Source organism: Aspergillus brasiliensis (assembly GCF_001889945.1).
Source record: "Aspergillus brasiliensis CBS 101740 unplaced genomic scaffold ASPBRscaffold_5, whole genome shotgun sequence".
NCBI lineage: Eukaryota > Fungi > Ascomycota > Eurotiomycetes > Eurotiales > Aspergillaceae > Aspergillus > Aspergillus brasiliensis.
Window position 1 is genome coordinate 1,305,043 of NW_027137446.1, and position 16,336 is coordinate 1,321,378.

The 16,336-nt window shown below is 50.3% G+C and overlaps 7 protein-coding genes across 7 annotated transcripts; 3 read left to right on the plus strand and 4 right to left on the minus strand.

Moving 5' to 3' along the window:
• Positions 1-893: 893 nt before the first annotated feature.
• ASPBRDRAFT_123336 (ATP-dependent metallopeptidase FtsH/Yme1/Tma family protein) lies at positions 894-3,656 on the minus strand (the record flags this gene model as incomplete). The annotated part of the gene is made up of 2 exons (XM_067617591.1): positions 894-1,675; positions 1,751-3,656. 2 exons carry the CDS (start codon positions 3,654-3,656, stop codon positions 894-896), a joined length of 2,688 nt encoding a protein of 895 aa, XP_067479998.1.
• Positions 3,657-4,044: 388 nt separating this feature from the next.
• Positions 4,045-5,300, minus strand: ASPBRDRAFT_42472 (ribosomal eL24 family protein). Its single transcript, XM_067624813.1, has 3 exons — positions 5,182-5,300; positions 4,997-5,098; positions 4,045-4,943 (listed from the first exon to the last, which is right to left on the minus strand). Exons 1-3 carry the CDS (start codon positions 5,184-5,186, stop codon positions 4,481-4,483), a joined length of 570 nt encoding a protein of 189 aa, XP_067479999.1. The 5' UTR covers positions 5,187-5,300; the 3' UTR covers positions 4,045-4,480.
• Positions 5,301-5,514: 214 nt separating this feature from the next.
• On the plus strand, positions 5,515-6,019 carry pam18 (putative mitochondrial DnaJ chaperone (Tim14); the record flags this gene model as incomplete). The annotated part of the gene is made up of 4 exons (XM_067627251.1): positions 5,515-5,562; positions 5,639-5,712; positions 5,771-5,824; positions 5,881-6,019. The coding sequence occupies 4 exons, from the start codon at positions 5,515-5,517 to the stop codon at positions 6,017-6,019; spliced, it is 315 nt and encodes a 104-aa protein (XP_067480000.1).
• A 250-nt stretch (positions 6,020-6,269) lies between these two features.
• Positions 6,270-7,077, plus strand: ASPBRDRAFT_673040 (uncharacterized protein). The gene has a single exon (XM_067628866.1). The coding sequence runs from the start codon at positions 6,738-6,740 to the stop codon at positions 7,020-7,022; it is 285 nt and encodes a 94-aa protein (XP_067480001.1). The 5' UTR covers positions 6,270-6,737; the 3' UTR covers positions 7,023-7,077.
• A 536-nt stretch (positions 7,078-7,613) lies between these two features.
• On the minus strand, positions 7,614-7,924 carry ASPBRDRAFT_74658 (uncharacterized protein; the record flags this gene model as incomplete). The annotated part of the gene is made up of 2 exons (XM_067629253.1): positions 7,614-7,776; positions 7,821-7,924. 2 exons carry the CDS (start codon positions 7,922-7,924, stop codon positions 7,644-7,646), a joined length of 237 nt encoding a protein of 78 aa, XP_067480002.1. The 3' UTR covers positions 7,614-7,643.
• A 105-nt stretch (positions 7,925-8,029) lies between these two features.
• atrR (transcription factor atrR) lies at positions 8,030-11,064 on the plus strand (the record flags this gene model as incomplete). The annotated part of the gene is made up of 7 exons (XM_067622687.1): positions 8,030-8,230; positions 8,298-8,425; positions 8,491-8,870; positions 8,921-9,417; positions 9,473-9,648; positions 9,701-10,261; positions 10,311-11,064. 7 exons carry the CDS (start codon positions 8,030-8,032, stop codon positions 11,062-11,064), a joined length of 2,697 nt encoding a protein of 898 aa, XP_067480003.1.
• A 1,362-nt stretch (positions 11,065-12,426) lies between these two features.
• Positions 12,427-14,116, minus strand: ASPBRDRAFT_54558 (putative C2H2 finger domain protein; the record flags this gene model as incomplete). The annotated part of the gene is made up of 3 exons (XM_067627252.1): positions 12,427-13,264; positions 13,450-13,991; positions 14,102-14,116. 3 exons carry the CDS (start codon positions 14,114-14,116, stop codon positions 12,427-12,429), a joined length of 1,395 nt encoding a protein of 464 aa, XP_067480004.1.
• Positions 14,117-16,336: the final 2,220 nt, after the last annotated feature.

The window sequence follows — 16,336 nt, forward strand, 5'->3', positions numbered from 1 at the left end:
TGGAGTACATATTTTATGGTGTTGGACCTTCTGGAAAACATATATTATTCTGCTGCTTGCATATAAGCTTTGTCATGTTCAGTCTTTGATATCCTTGTCGAGTTTATTGAAAAGTTCCACCTCTGAAGAAGCACGCGGCGATTGGGCAGGCCCCTTGTACTTGAAGTTGACAATACGCGTTCTAATAGTAGTTTCTAAGTGTACAGCACAAATGATGTGTGGCAGAGACTAGAGCCAGTCATTTTCATTACTACTACTACTATAGTTAGTACTTTACACCCCAGCCATTGACCTAAAATGTCCCCTGAGTTATAGCAATATGTGATTTAAACTCGACTACCATCTATTTATGAGAACCAATATAAAATAACTACCTACTATACAGTACAATACACCGAACGCTCTCCTCAAGAAAGCGAACGAGGGAAGAGAAAAGGAGAAACGAGGCGGTCATGTTAGAGATATCAAGGTGACGGATGATTGACCGCTGGGAAGGATGTCAAGGGGGGACGGGGAAAGGAGTAGAGAAGTTGGGGAGGTAAATCTGGAGCAAAGTACCAAGCACGCAGGAAACACAAAATCAGTCATAGTCCTAATATTTATGGCGACAACTTGGAAGGTAACAAACAGTAGACGGATGGGAGGAATGAGATGCGTAGACAAAAGGGAAATTGTTAGAAAGGAGATGCTCCGAGTTGAGACACACACACAACATAAATAAATACAAAACCCAAGCGAGGAAACGTGGAAGGTAAAAATGACAACGATATATGATAAGAGTAAGAAGACATGCACGCAGAACCCCGGCCTCGCCGCACCTTTCGTCAGCCGTGAGTGATGTTCTTAGGAGAGAAGGATAGTATTTGAGGATTTCCAATAGGAGTTTGCATCATCTATGGGGGAATAGGGGTGGAGTCGCGTCCGTCCTTGCCTTCAGTGGATTCCGTGGGCTCAGGGGGAGCGATGGTGGCGCCGCCGCGGCCGTCGAAGTACTTGGCGAACTCGTTGGATTCGGGCCATTCTCTCGGGCCGAGAAGACGAATCATGTCGTCGCGGCTGAGGACCTCCTTGGAGAGGAGTTCCTCGGCTACGATGCCGACTTCCTTCTTCTTCTTGGTCAGGAGGTCGTGGCACTGCTTGTGGGCCTGGTCGATGATGCGGCGGACTTCAGCGTCAATATCCCGAGCCGTTTCTTCGGAGAACGGCTTGTGCATCTGGCTCTTCGGGTCCTCCTCGTAGTAAATGTAGCGTAGCTTTGATGACATGCCGAACTTCGTCACCATGGCGGTAGCCATCTGGGTGACCTTGTTGAAGTCGTCGCTGGCTCCGCTAGTGACTGTGTCGAAGTGCAGTTCCTCACTGACACGTCCTCCCAGGGTCATTGCCATACGGTCCATGAGCTGGTTTCCGTTCATCAGGTAGGTGTCGCCGTTAGCGGGCAGATATTGGGCATAACCCAAAGCGCCTTGACCGCGGGGGATGATGGAGACCTTGAGAAGAGGATCAGCCCAGCGGAAGTACCATCCACAAATGGCGTGTCCAGCCTCGTGATAGGCCACAACACGCTTCTCCTCGGGCGAGAGAACGAGAGACTTCTTCTCCAAGCCACCGATGACACGTTCAATGGCCTGCTCGAAGTGCTTCATGGTGACGTGGTCGGCGTTTTCACGGGCCGCTGTACAGAGACTGGTTAGTATATACTGGATGATAGACGGATGAACTTTTTTGAAAGGGAATCGGATCTACATACCAACCAGAGCGGCTTCGTTGACACAGTTTGCGATATCAGCACCAGCAAAACCGGGAGTCAAAGCCGAAAGTCTTCCTTGCAGGTATTCCATGTCCTCCTTTGTCACAATCTTCTTCAAGTGAACGCCGAAAATCTGCTTACGGCCGTCCATGGTAGGCCGGTCGATAGAGATGTGCCGATCAAATCGTCCAGGACGCATCAAAGCCTGGTCGAGAACGTCGGGTCTGTTCGTACCAGCCAACACCACCACTTGCTCGGATGTGTTGAAACCGTCCATTTCAGTAAGGATCTGGTTCAAGGTGCTCTCACGTTCATCGTTGCCGCCACCGTAGTTCGACTTCGCTCTTGATTTACCGATAGCATCAATTTCATCGATGAAGATAATGCAGGGCGTCGATTTCCGCGCGTTGGCGAACAGGTCACGAACTCGAGAAGGACCGACACCGACAAACATCTCAACGAACTCCGATCCACTGACACTGAAGAAGGGCACGCCAGATTCACCAGCCGTGGCCTTGGCGAGTAACGTCTTACCAGTACCCGGAGGACCCGAGAGGATGGCACCACGTGGAATCTTGGCACCAAGCTTCTGGAAGCGCTCGGGGTTCTTCAGGAAGCTGACGAACTCCATAATTTCCACCTTGGCTTCGTCCATACCGGCGACATCGGAGAATTTGATCTTGATATCGGTCTCTTGGTTGAAACGTTTGGCACGGCTCTTCCCAATGCCAAAGATGCCACCCTGGCCACCTCCGCTGCCTGCACGTCTCGACAGGAAGAACACACCCGCCAAGAGAAGGACCGTGGGACCGAAGCTTATGAGTGTCGCAGCCCAGGGGACTTCACCCTGATAGGTGACCGGAATGCGTTCAGAACTAGGGACACCAAGTTCCTGCTGAGCCTCCTCCAATTTCCGCTCAAAGCCGTCAACGGATCCAATGGTGAAGTAGTAGTAGAATCCAGGGTGAGCAGCAGGCGATTCGGGGTAAACTTGAGCCACGGCATCACGATGAAGTTCTACCCGAACCCGGGTGTTGTTGATGACGGTCAGCCTCTCAACCAAGCCCCTGTCGAGGAAGTTTGCCCTGAACTCCTGCCACGTAATATCGCTGCTGTTCTCGCTCGGGTAGAAGCTGCGGTAGATATAGTAACTGACAAGCAAGCCTGCCCAGAAATATAAATTGTCGAGCTTGAAAACAATCATATCTCGAGGGTCCGCCGGTTTCTTGCCGAACGGGTTCTGGTCCTTCCGCTGCTTATCTTGTCCTTGTTCGTCCTTCTTTCCTTCCTGATCCTTTTGCCCCTCCTCTTTCCCTGATTGCTTTCCTTCCTGTGCCTCTTTTTTCTGTAGTTCCTCGATTTCCTTCATCAATCGTTCGTTTTCGATCCGCGCTACACCACGAGCGATGTCATCGAGGTAAGCGGCCAGGTCGCGCATCAAACGCATATATGTCATGAGGGAGGCGGGACGTCCGGTGGCGATATGGTTATCGATGAAGTCCTTCACCGGCGGAGGCAATCCGTTCCTCTCGATGTGCAGCTTCACGTCGTCGAGCATCTCATGTTGACTCCGTGGTGACCGTTCCTTCAAGTGTGCGATGAAGTCGTCTAGATGTTTCTGTTGTTCCTTAGTGAGCACAGGCTCCTCTTGCGGCTTCTTCGGGTCTCCGCCATTATTCCCGGGCCCGGTTGATGAGTTCGTGTTCTTATTGTTGCCATTGTCGTTCGGGGGGTTCGGACCACCGGGGGACTGGGTAGCGAACGTCCTGGCTCGGTGCGCGATAATCAGGGCTGACAGTCTCGACTGCGGAGCGTGTGCAGAGAGCGGCCTTGTGCGGTAAAGGCAGTCTGCGGCTCTCCTCGAATATCGAGCAAGGTTGCCAGGCCGCCGGAGCAGAGAGGCCATGGTCGAGGATGATGAGCCCGGAGGCTAAGGTAAAGGTGCGGCGGGGGTCTGAAATTTCAATGGCACCTCAAGGCTGATGCGGCCATAGAGGCTCTTCTTGAAATAGAGGTGGCGGGGAAGGTGGAAAGCTCTTGGAGGAGCTGAGGTCGCCTGTGAAGTTCGCTCACGCGCTTTCCCGCCTTCTTGCGTTTTTCGTCCTTCCGTTCGCCGGCTGACTCATCTGCCCACCGCCGCCCCCGGCCAGAACCCAAAGGAAGTCGGTGGACCTCAGCCATCAGTAATACTGGGTGTGCTTGAGAGATTTGCACAATCAGGTTGAGATTCAAAGCTAATATCACCGTTCTCTATTTGTCTGCGGTCTACGGCACGTACAGGTTAGATGCTGAAAGCGGGTGGTGATGACGGTAGTAGCACTGGTGGGGAAGGCTGAGATATGCACTAGATAGCCTACTAACTTAGTAGTGATGCCATATGAGGGTCCTACCGGGGTTTCTACTGCATATTAGAGTGTTCTTGCTGGAATGTACAGGCGCACTGCACTGGATAATGCTCATTTAGCCCCAGAAGACCTACGAGCACCGTCCTCCATTCCACGAGCATTCCACAACTGGTGATTCTATAGAGCACGTCTTTGTATGATTAAGTCAATATACCTGCAAAGAAAAAAAGCATTTTGGACATGAAAGTTCATCCCAGAGACCACTGGATACTTTTGGATAGGAAAAGCTTGAAACAACAGAACAAACCCAACTCCATCATAACCTCAAGGTATCGAACCCGACTAGATAGCCGGAGAGAAAGAAACGTGAGAAACGCATAGCCCTTTAATCGACATCCATCTCCTCCTGAGTAGTTCCATCCACCAACATTCTGGTCTTCTTCTTCTGCCTGAGACGCTCCTCGCCATGCAGTCTGCTTGCCTTGGCAACCTCGGCCACCAACGGCTGTCCCTCTTCCCGCTCGCGGAGCTCCTTGCGGATGAGGTGCTCGCCCTCCATGACCACCTTGCGATCCGCCTCGCGCTTGCGGTCCCGCGCAAGCTTGCCTGCCAAACGACGCTTCGTGAACACACGCTCCCTGCGCTGCCGGATCTCCTCCACTCTCTCCATCGCCTTGATCGTCGCCGCAACCAGGTTTCTGTCGTACTTGACGGGGACGTTTCTCTTCTTGGCGAACTGGGACAGCACCAGCGACGAATCGACAATCATCTCCTTGCCCTTGGCAGCGCGACCGGCCTTGGTCCACTTCACACGTCTCGGTTGCCGCTTAGCCTTGAAGTTCTGATGGGTGGTAGGAGTTAGCTTAAACCTGATAAGACCGGGGGCGGGGCTGGAACTTATCATTTGCTTCTGCAAAACCGAAATGCCTTGGCGTCATTTCTGACGAACTGGATACCCTTGCTAGGGTAAACAGGCCGAGAGCAAAAGTGGCACGTTTCAACTCTGTCAGGTAGGTCAGCTGCAAGTCCTTGCCGCTGGATAAATTTCTCCCGGGATGGGCAGAGGCAAAACGCCGGGGTACGCACCTCATGTTGGGCTAGTTGTTTGAGTCTGTGAGCCCGAAAGCGGCGATCACTATAAGTAAAAGGATATCTTCAAAGATATGAGGTAAGAAGCCGCAAAAAACTCCTCGATCCCACCGTCGTGTAAAGAAGATCTCCGACGTTCAGGACAGGAACCTCATCAAAAATTGAAGCGTGGAGCAACCGGCGCTAAACCGGAATGGGTAATGCGGCGCCGCTCCGAATTTTTATCTGGACTTCCGCTTTTCCCCAACGTCACTTCTTGGATATCCCTCCTGCTGTGTCCTACGACCCTCACTCCGTCTACTGCTGAGTTAGTCGCTCGACTGTTTCAAGATGTCTACCATTGCTATCGGTCTCGGTGTCGCTACTGCGGCCTTCCTGGTAAGTCTGACTTGGGAACTGGCCTGTATCTGCATGACGGATGGCAGGAGGCTAATACGTACTTCTTATCTGCCAGGGTCGCGCCGGTCTTGTTGCCTACCGTCGCTCCAAGGGAGGTGTGAATGCCATGGGCAAGGCCTTCTACAAGGGGTTAGTCATATATCGTTAATTCCAGAGTTTCCGTTATAGATCACTAACTAGTATACAGCGGTTTCGAGCAGCGCATGACTCGCCGTGAAGCCGCTTTGATCCTCGAGCTTCCGTACGTTTAACCTCTCTACACTCGCCACTTTCCTCTATTTTTAACCAAGTATACAGGGAGCGTACCCTCAACAAGGACAAGGTCCGCAAGAAGCACCGCCAGCTCATGCTTCTCAACCACCCCGATCGTGGTGGCAGCCCGTACCTGGCCACCAAGATCAACGAGGCCAAGGAGTTCCTCGACAAACACACTTAAGGCTCTTCCGACACGGATCCTCCATCGACGAACAGTTCGGGGCGTTTGTGGAATTGGGAGAGGAAACACGAACATGCACGGGATACTTTAGGTATCTTCTATTGTACAAGAGATTCTTCTTAGGGTGAGCATAGCGAGGCGTTGGTGGGATTTCTTTTTCCGAAGATGAAAGATATGTCTTCGTGCTCCTTGCGTGGGGCTTTGTACTATTGTCTACTATATCCTGATGAGATCGCCACTCTTGAATATATAACTTCCGTTTGGTATCTTGGCCATCTTTCTCACGTTCACTTCAGCAAGGCTTGTTGACATGCAAGCACCAACCACCGGAAAGATGGTCTATCAATGCTGTTGGCATGTCGCAGACTTCAGAAGAATACCTGACTTTGTTATGTCATGAAAATCTACTATAGGAGTCCCTGGGTGAACTCTACAGTGCGTGCTAGACTGGTAGATTCAACCATACTGTATAATCAAGTCTCATCATCGAATGTGACTGGATGTGTAGAACCAGCGCAGCTCCATACTTGATTAGGCGAATGCAGACGAGTGATTGATTGTCCAAGCACTCACTCACATGCCCATGCGCTAGACAATCAGATAGTATCCACGTTTCATCCAGGCTACTACGTAAGGTTTCACCCCTGAAATCGCCAGTAAATAGACAACGTCACTAAGATGGCAGCCTAAAACGCCCCCGATCTGAAGCGGGAAGAGTATGCCAAATGGACAGAACCCCACCGACAGAGAAAGAAACATGGAGCAGGGGTTAAACTCAACTCAGGCAGAAAGGAAAGGAAGGCCCTGCCGCCGGACTGGGCAAAGTCCGAAAGACCGATGGGCGCCAGGAAATTCAGGAAAAAAGCCAGACTGCCAAGCCAAGGCCGGCCGGGACGGACTGTTCGGAGAAAAAGCTATCCGTCACCTGCCCATTTTTATTCGTCCAGAAACGGAGCCCGGTTGGATCAGATTCCGTGCTGGACTAGTCAACTCGGGGTCTTGAAAATAGGATCCTAGTAAGTAGACCAGGACTGGGGAACGACGAGAGTCACAGTAAGCTGTAGACCACTGCATGGCCGATACCGAGTAGATAGTTAAAGGAGATTGAACTATCAGATACGCGAATACGAGGCGATGATAACCGCCCCTGGATAGTAACAGTATTGATTGAAAAACCTCAAGAGACTCCAACACACTTCAGCCGATCTTGTAGATGATCCTCTTAAGTCCGTCCGCAGCGCTACTTACCTCCGTTTCAGGGACAACAAAGTCTTGACTGGAACAGTATCGAAGCTTGCTTACCTACTCTTTTCTCATTTCTTACCCTTTCTTACTCTTTTAGGGTAGACAAAGCCAAAAAGGCAGCAAAGCTGTTACGTGACCAGTTGAACCTTCGTTAGCTCGATGACTCCTTCAACTTTCATCCAGGAGCTGTGACTGACGATCGTGCTCATATTTTTTTTTTCTTTGGCATGCCCCCATGATTTTCTGATGGATTGTTAAATCTGTCTGACAGATCAGATCAATCCCCTTCAGTCCCTCATTTCCCTTGATGAAGCTTTGACATCATCTCCGTTACGTTTCTTTTCTTTACCCCAATCTTTCATTTTTTGCCTTATCGTCCTTAGACTCTCGCCACGTGCCTGTATCGGGGAAAGACTGGATTGATTGAGTAAGCCACACTTCTTCCCTCAGCCATTCCATCATTCATTGCCTTACGGTCTAATTCCTCCCTTTTACCTTCTACTACTTCAATCCTATTTGTTTTCCCCACCGACTACAGGCTCTAAACCCAGCTCACCCTAGTCGTTCCTTATCGGCATCTAGATTTTCGCGACACCTTCCCGCCCCAACGGCCGCTACTTCACATCTGCCCGTTGACGTCGTCGGGGACGAACCCCGCATCGCCCAAGACGCTCGAAGCATACCCGCTTAGACTGGGACTCCACTCCGTCACATAGGCAGGCTCCTATACTTTGCACGTCGCTGGATCCTCGCCCCCACGTCACGATGGACGGCATCGGAGAAGCGCCCGATGGCATGGGCTTCGACATGCCAATGCTCATGAATCAGCAGCCGCAATTCTATGGCGCCTATGGACCAGATGGTTCGCCGATGGCATCCGCTCATCAGAATATGTCTTACCAGGATGAGCAGTCAATGGGCGCCGGAGAAGATACCAATGATGCTAAGAGGCGAAGAATTGCCAGGGTAAGTCGATAGCGATGCGCTTGAAGTGTTTCCTGGGAGTTTATCGCGCTGATTGTTCGCCGCATAGGCATGCGATATGTGCCGGAAGAAGAAGATCAAGTGTGATGGGAAAATGCCCAAGTGCTCGCACTGCATCAATTACAAGACAGATTGTGTGTTTACACAGGTCGAGAAGAAACGGAACCCGCCAAAGGGGTATGTACTCCATTTGTCTCCTGATTCACACAACTATTTGACTGAACGGATCCTCTCTTTTATAGCGCGAAATATATCGAAGGACTGGAAAACCGGCTAGGAAGGATGGAGTCGCTGCTCCGTCTTTCGGGATTACTGTCCGAAGATGATGGTGGAAAGACCGATCTGGGAACGCTGGAGAAACGCCTGGCCGATCGATCGCTAGCAAACGGTGGGATTAGTCGTCCTAAAAGTCCGAATAAATTCAATGCTCCTCAATCCAACGCTCAATCGCAACCAACTACTTCATCGCATCATTCCACCCCCCGTGTGGATTCTCAATCTAGCCCGCATACAGCTGCTACGTCGCCGGAATCACAGAAGGAATCAGAAACCGAGGTAGAGGGCTTGTCGGATATGATGTGCTCGTTGGTGACGAACAATTGCGGAGAAACGCGCTATATCGGTGAGTGCTTTTGGTTATCTACAGCATGAGCGGGGATTAATGAATGACAGGGTCCTCTTCGGGGTTCTCCATCTTCTCTCCCAAAGGTATCCAGTGGGTCAACGAGAAGACCGGCGACACTTCATTCCAAGACATGATATCTTCTGCCTATATTGACGACAATAAATGGATGTACTGGAAGCCGGAGATATTCAGCGATATCTTCGCCCGTCGCGTGTTCAAGCCATTGCCGCCCAAGGAAGAGGCCATGTCTCTCTTTCGAGACTTCTTTTCCAACTTCAACTGTATGTTCCCGCTCTTCCACGAGCCGACTTTCATGCACTTGGTGGAACGCCAATATTCTCGGGACCCGTATGAGGGATCTGGCTGGTGGGCTAGTATCAACGTGGTCCTGGCGATCTCGCACCGGCTTCGAGTTATGAGCAACCTGGTGCCTCAAGAGGAAGACAAGAAGGCCTGGCTGTACTTGAAGAACGCTATGGCTGTTTTGACTGAGCTTACTATGCGGAACACGGATCTACTAAGTGTTCAGGCGCTGCTCGGCATGGTAAGTGATCTTCAAAAGTAAATTTGGTATGGTCTAAGTGCTCATCGATCCGTAGTCGCTTTTCTTGCAAGGGACACCAAACCCACAGCCGTCTTTTTTCCTGGTTGCAGCTGCCATCAGACTGTCTCATAGTATCGGTCTTCACAAACGGGGTTCTGGATTCGGCTTGAATCCGGTGGAGGTGGAACAGCGGAAACGAGTGTTTTGGATTGCTTACCTCTTGGACAAAGAGTAAGTCACATCCCTGATATCTGACCGATCACAAATCTAACGTTTAAAATAGTATCTGTCTTCGGTCCGGTCGGCCACCTGTCCAAGACGATGATGACATGAACGTTGAGTTACCGAGTGACGATCCCCCCGACAATATCGGCAACGTTCCATTATCGGACGGTACAAAGTTCAACTTGTTTAGATCCATGTGCCGCTTCGCCATCATTGAAAGCCGAGTGTACAAGCGACTCTATTCCGCCAAAGCATCCAAACAGTCTGATGGCGAATTGTTGAACACCATCGGAGATCTTGATAAAGAGCTTGAAGAATGGAAGGATAGCATTCCCGTCGAACTTCGACCCGAAAACGAAATCAAGACAACACATACGCCCCTTATACTGCACGTTGTTGTGCTCCATTTTGCGTACTACAACTGCTTGACTACCATCCACCGCATGTCGGTACACCATGGCTACTGGACGAGCCGACTATCCAATTACGCGATCCAAGGTCTCAATGCCAGACCGTTGAATCCCAGAGTATTCTTGTCGGCAGTTCTCTGTGTAACGGCTGCAAGAGCCTCTATTAATCTTATCAAATACATACCCCAGGGCGATTTCGCCTGTGTCTGGTGAGTACTGCGCTGAATGGACTGCTGGTTCACAACTAACATAAAACAGGTTGATACTTTATTATCCGGTCTCCTCTCTTGTTACCTTATTTGCTAATATTCTGCAAAATCCCAATGATGCTCGGGCTCGCTCCGATGTCAAATTGATGAACGTGGTCGTCAACTTTCTGTCTACTCTTGTCTCTGACGAGTCGAACGGAAGTGTCAAGCGCATGCTTGCTCTCTGCGGCGAGTTCGAACGCATTGCCCAGGTAGTTCTTGACAAAGCCGAAAGAGACAGCCATTCGAAGAAGAAGCGCAAATCTGCTCCCGACGAACAACCACGGCATGCGCCGGGGCACACATCAGATGAAAGTCGCCAACCCGCTACACCAGCCGCGAAGCCAACAGATTCAGTGCCGCCGCAACCACCCTCGGCCGTTCCCTTTTCATCTCCCTCGTTCCCTAATAATCCGAACCAGCCCACAGCCAATATACCTAATGAGACACGAAATTTTACACCAGGCCAGCCGCTCTCTGGAGCGAACGGCTTCACTACGAACCTTCAGGACAGCATGCACGGTCTATCCAGCCTTGGACCAGACTTTGAAATGCTCAGCCCGGGTAACCTCGAAGGCGTCAACTTCGGCGATCAGGCACCGTTCACAGCCAGTCCCGATACTCCTCTGGCACCCTTCCAACAACCCTTCGTCCCACAAGACCTTTGGCAAATGCCAATGACCATCGAATGGGACTGGGCGGATATGTCGAATAATTTCCCAGTCTTCGGTGACACCAACGGCGGCCCGCCGAACGGACCATAACATGACGACACGAAGAATCCTATCATTCTCGAACTCATATTCTTCCCGATTCCAGCGGAGTCCTGGGGTCTCCAACACGTACATACAGACTATTCATCACTTCCTTTCTCTTCTCTGACCATATTATAATCATCTCCCGAAATTTTCGTCTGGGCTTCCGGCGTTTACAAAAGTCTACGACGCACGCGCACAGCCATCACGCCACTCCTCACTATGAAATTCTATTTTCTTTTTTCTTACTGTCCTTACTCCCTCCTCCCTCCTCTTTTCTTTTCTTTCGCCTTCTTACATATGCCTTTTTTGGGGAAGCTCTTCTCAAGGGAGAAAGACTTCGCTTGTTTTTCTATTTTTACTTGTTTGGCGTCGGTCGGCGAAATATACATCAGGATGAAGGTGTAATATCATACATACATATATGATAGTTAGTAGTCAATTACTATCAAGTTACTTACTCTATACTTAGTACTTTCTGTTTCCGATAAACTGTCATTCAGTTTACGTCGCTAGCCACAGATTATCATGATAGGCTGACATTCAACCGAAGCGCCTCTTCCAGTTTCAAGACGCAGTTTCTATATTAGGAACAGTAACAGATGAATGAACAATGAAAGTTACTGCACCATGCATTGGATTTAAAAATACAGTTTCTTTCTTACAAAAGGAATGTTTCTAGTTCAGGAAGTAATACCACTACAACAGTAGACAGCAGAATACAGATATACAAACGATGCCAGTCATGAATCGACAAGAGCCTCTATGATTCCCGCATCACGTATGGACGTATTTATTGGTATTGTATTGATTGATTCGTAAATCGAATGTAGAAGATGAACTTCCCTCCTTCACGGCACCCTCAGCCGGATCCCAAAAATGGACAATGCAAGATCATGACGTTCGGTAATGATAACCGAGATATAGTATAAGGGGGGAAAGATAGGGAAAAAAGAAAGGGAATGAAACCGGCACGAGGGACCAAGAAAAAGATATGCAAAGACACCTTGACGTCTGATACGAGGATGCAGCGACCTAATAGGTACAAAAAATTCCAAACGACAAATGAAATTGGTATAAACGGACATTGTGTGTGGGTGGGTCGGCGGACCTTGTTCGGTCAACCTGGCCGAGGTATACAAATCCTGGGGTAAACTGGCATACATGCAAAAGGGGGTGTTCCAACTCCAGTTTCAACGCAACTAGTCAAAAATAATAACCAGCATTTACAGAAGTCGCGCAAAGCTCGTACATGTCATCAAGTGATGGCTGCAATACAGCGGTCTGGCCAGCGATCCAAGGCTGACCAGAATGAAAATGAAGATCCGGAGGGTGGGAAGGAGGGAGTCTAGACGAACGTGAGCCGTCATTCTACTCTTCCATTCGGCCGAAGACGCCGTCATCATCATCGTCTGCCTGTGTAGGCCGGCTTCCGAAGTCGACGTCCGCGTTGCGATGCTGCCGCTTGGCACGGTCAGCATTGCCGGTTCTCACTTCTCGCTCATCGGACACCTTGTAGGACAAGGAGGGGTTAAAGGACAGCGAGAGGAAGTTCGGTGCGGGGCTGGAGAAAGCCACATCGGTAGCACCTGTTCTCGATTGATCCAGGCTACGGCCATGGTTGTCGACGGAGCTGGCTTGATCCAAGTAGCGGGTAGGGAGTGGAGGCACCGGCGGCACGCTCGGCGACATTTGCTGTGGCCCCATGCGCGGGGTTCCAAAGTTGCAAAGTCCGATGGCAGCAGCTAAATCGGCCTCATCGTCTTCGTGCAGCTTGGCTTCTGCGGTGGAGGGGCGGGTGTCGATGCTGGAATGGCGGAAATGCGAAAACGCTGGTGACGCCCATGGAGCACTGCTGGTGAAGGAGCTCGAGGGACCGGACTGGTAGGAATGCGAAAAGTGAGCTGACAGGTTGCCAGCGCTGTACCGCTTGTCCATCGTCGCCGGTTCGACAGACATATCTTCGTCGTCGTCATCATCATCTTCATCCATCGGAGGCGGGGTCGTTTCAGCTGAGCTGAGGCCGTCCCGAAGCTCCGACGACGCATCTGGTGACGCGGATGAAAGATCCGACTCGGCCTCTCCGTTCTCCTCCGGGCCATCCTGAGTCATAGTGACCAGAACGGAGGCAGCCTCCAGCAACTGGACCTGCTGATGTTTGGAGATCAAAAGCTTCGAGGTAATTGCCCATGCAGGGTCGTGTTCCCACCTAAGTTCCATAAAACGTCAACCCACTGCGTCCCAGCATGGCAAGAGAGAGGTAGAAAGGAGGAGAGGAGAGGTGGAGATAAAGGGGAGCTGGATGACCACGAGGGCGACCTTGCACAGAGCCGACATGGCGCATTGCTCCGGACCGAGCCAGACGGCAGGATGGCATGGGGGGAGGATACACACATATGCTTGGACAAGCAGCTGCCATGCTTATACCCTTTCCCGCAACGATCGCAGCGAAGATCTGCCATGGTACGCTTCCCTTCGCCTTTGACCAGGTGCGATCCTTCGCTGGCCCGTCTGTTTCGATTCTTAGTGCTGACCGGCTTGGAGTTCGGGTTATTGGCATCTGCATTTGTCGGGCCTGTTGACGATGCATCGTTGGCCTGGTTGGGTGATGTCTTGCGAGCGACCGGCGGTTCTTGGCTGGGACTATTGATGCTTCGTGAAAGATAAGAGCCGAAACCGGAGGGGGCTCCGACCGAGCTGGACTCTAGACCCTTCCGGCTCCCGCGCCGATGGGAGGGCATCGTAATCCCCGTCCCATCGCCCGGAGCCTCTTTCAATGACGCCGCGACCGCGGCGGCGGCAGCATTTGCGGCGGCAGCAGTAGTAACGCTCTTGCGGCGAGTCACCCGGAAATTGGAGTTGACGGCACCGAGGGAGATGGAGTGAGAATGGTGACGGGAGTTATGTTGGGGGAGCGGACGGGAAAGGGACAATTCCTAAGAGATAAGTATGATCGTGTTAGCCTGACCCACTGGGAAAGAGTGGTGATTTAATCCACGCATGACTATAGCCGGAGTGCCCGTTGGAATGGAAGCTGGAGTGTTACCTTGAATGAGGCCATCTTTGAGTACGTGGACTCTCAGGCCTACAATTCGATGAATGCCCTTTTTTGTGACGAGCAATGGAAAATGAGTAATCGATGCGGAGTGTTGGTTGCTGGTAGACAGCTGGTGGTGGGAGAGGTTGGAAGCTGGAGAGGAAGAATAAAAAAAAAAAAAAAAGGAAGAAAGAGGCGAAAGAAAGGAAAGAGGAGAAAGAGAGAGACGGTTGGAAAGCTAGTTTAACTGGTAGGCGAATCCCAGGGATACGAGCGGGCGACCAGGTACCTGCGAGCTAAGGGTAAAAAGGTTCAGGACCCAAGCACAAGCAAGCAGTCAATCACGGGGGCAATTGGGAGAGGGGGGTGAGTCAATGGGAGGCGAGATGGATTGAGATAAAGGGAGGAAAAGATCGGTGGATCAATGAAAGAGGAGAGAAGTGAATAATAGAAAGAGAAGAAGGGGGAAGAGTGAAGTAGAGGTGGACGTAGAAGTGGAAGATGGAAGGGGAAGAAGTACAAGAGAGAGCGAGAGGGAGGGAAAGTTAGAGAGAGAGAGAGACAGAGAGACAAAAAGAGGAGAAAGAGGAGACAGACAGAGAGACAGTCACGACTAAACAGCTACTGTTACTAACTTACTAGTGAGTGGTTTACAAAAAAAGATGCAGGGCGATGCAAAGATGAACGGATTGGATGGCAGCACGAGGCCGTCTGGCCGGGACGGATTACAGCCCTTGATTGGGTGAGGCCATTGTACGATTACTGCTACTTTACAGAAATACCGGAAATCTACTAAATCCAATGATGGATGACGATATGGACCGTATTGATCTAAATATTTTAAGGTAATTTTTACTCCCTACCTTCCCATTTTTTTTTAATTTTGCGGGGGGTTGCCCATTTTCGAAATTGGCCCTTTTTGGGTTCGCTAGTCCAAGTTCAGGAGTTGGCCTTGAGCAATGCGGGGGTTCGGGCGATCAGACACTGGCAAAGGTGCTCCATTTAATTTCGCCATTCAGCTTATCCGTCAGCTTCGGGCAAATTCACTAAAATAAAAAATAATTAATCATCGCCGCTGGTTTGCAGTCAACCTGACGAACATCTTACTTTGTAGAATTTAGGATTGCAATTCCTTCAGGATCTTCTGCTTATTATTATCATTTTTTTCTTTTTTCTTCTCTCACCATCCTGGTCAGGGTTTGCCCTGGTTCCTGACTAACCGGCGACCAGCAAGAAACAAGAACAATCAGGCAAGTGATGTGATTTGCTCCACCCGCATGGGGCTTCCGAGAAGTGGACTGGAGGGAACGGGAGACCCAGGTCTGGATGGATGGATGATATCAACCAGTGCCTTGGAGGGTTTCATTGAAGAAAACATTGAAGATAAAAAAAATTAAAAAAACACGATTACAAAGAGAAAGAAAAAAGAAGGAAAATAGAATAACAAGAATGGTCCAGAAGGTGATCAATCCGCGGAGAGCTTTCATGGAATGTTTCTGCTTGGATGTCTTGCTTTTTTGGCTGCTGTCTACTATTTCTGGGAAACTGTCGCAAAAGGACAAGTGTAGTTCCCAGTCCGTCGTCACCTGTTGGACTGATCATCCGTTCAGCAAGCAGCCCACCAGTTCTGGTATGGATGGTGACACCCCAGACATTTTTCTTTTTCCCAAAAACTTTTTTTTTCTCTCATCTTTTCTTTTGTTTCTTTTCCTGTCTTGTTGTCGTTTTAAATAAACAGTTGAGACAGCCTAGAGAAAAAAACTAAGAATGAAAGACTAAAGAATACTACTCTGTAGGTCTCAAGATACAATGATCGAAAAAAGAAGGAACAGGAAAAGAAATCCAACAGCTGACAATTATGATTTTCCTTCCCTCCCTCCCAAAGTATCAGAGGAACTAATGCCAGTAATCGATCTATTGTGGTACATTGAATGAATGGATGACTGACTTGACTGACTGACTAACTACTCTTCCCACCAAAAATCACTCACTCACTTTCTTTCGCTGATCGGGGGTGCCCGCCCCCCCATGGCCATGACCATACGGTAATTTATTACGCTGCCATGGACCGGTCTAGGGCCTGCAAGTGGGGAGATGACATCATTGCGGATAACGGTACCATACGGGTGATTGGCAGAGGGACCGGGGAACTGCCACCCGGTTTGGAGTACCGGTAATGTAATATGACGGGGTCACGGCCTTATCTCGAGACCCCCCTCCATGGCAGCCCAGCCAAGTTGCCTG

What these genes read in the sequence shown, in the direction of transcription:
- ASPBRDRAFT_42472 (XM_067624813.1), bottom strand. An exon ending in CGGTTTTGCAGAAGCAAATG is followed by an intron (nt 4,944 to 4,996) that starts ATAAGTTCCAGC and finishes AACTCCTACCAC; the next exon opens with CCATCAGAACTTCAAGGCTA.
- ASPBRDRAFT_673040 (XM_067628866.1), top strand. Translation starts at nt 6,738, where the DNA reads ATGCCAAATGGACAGAACCCCACCGACAGAGAAAGAAACATGGAGCAG.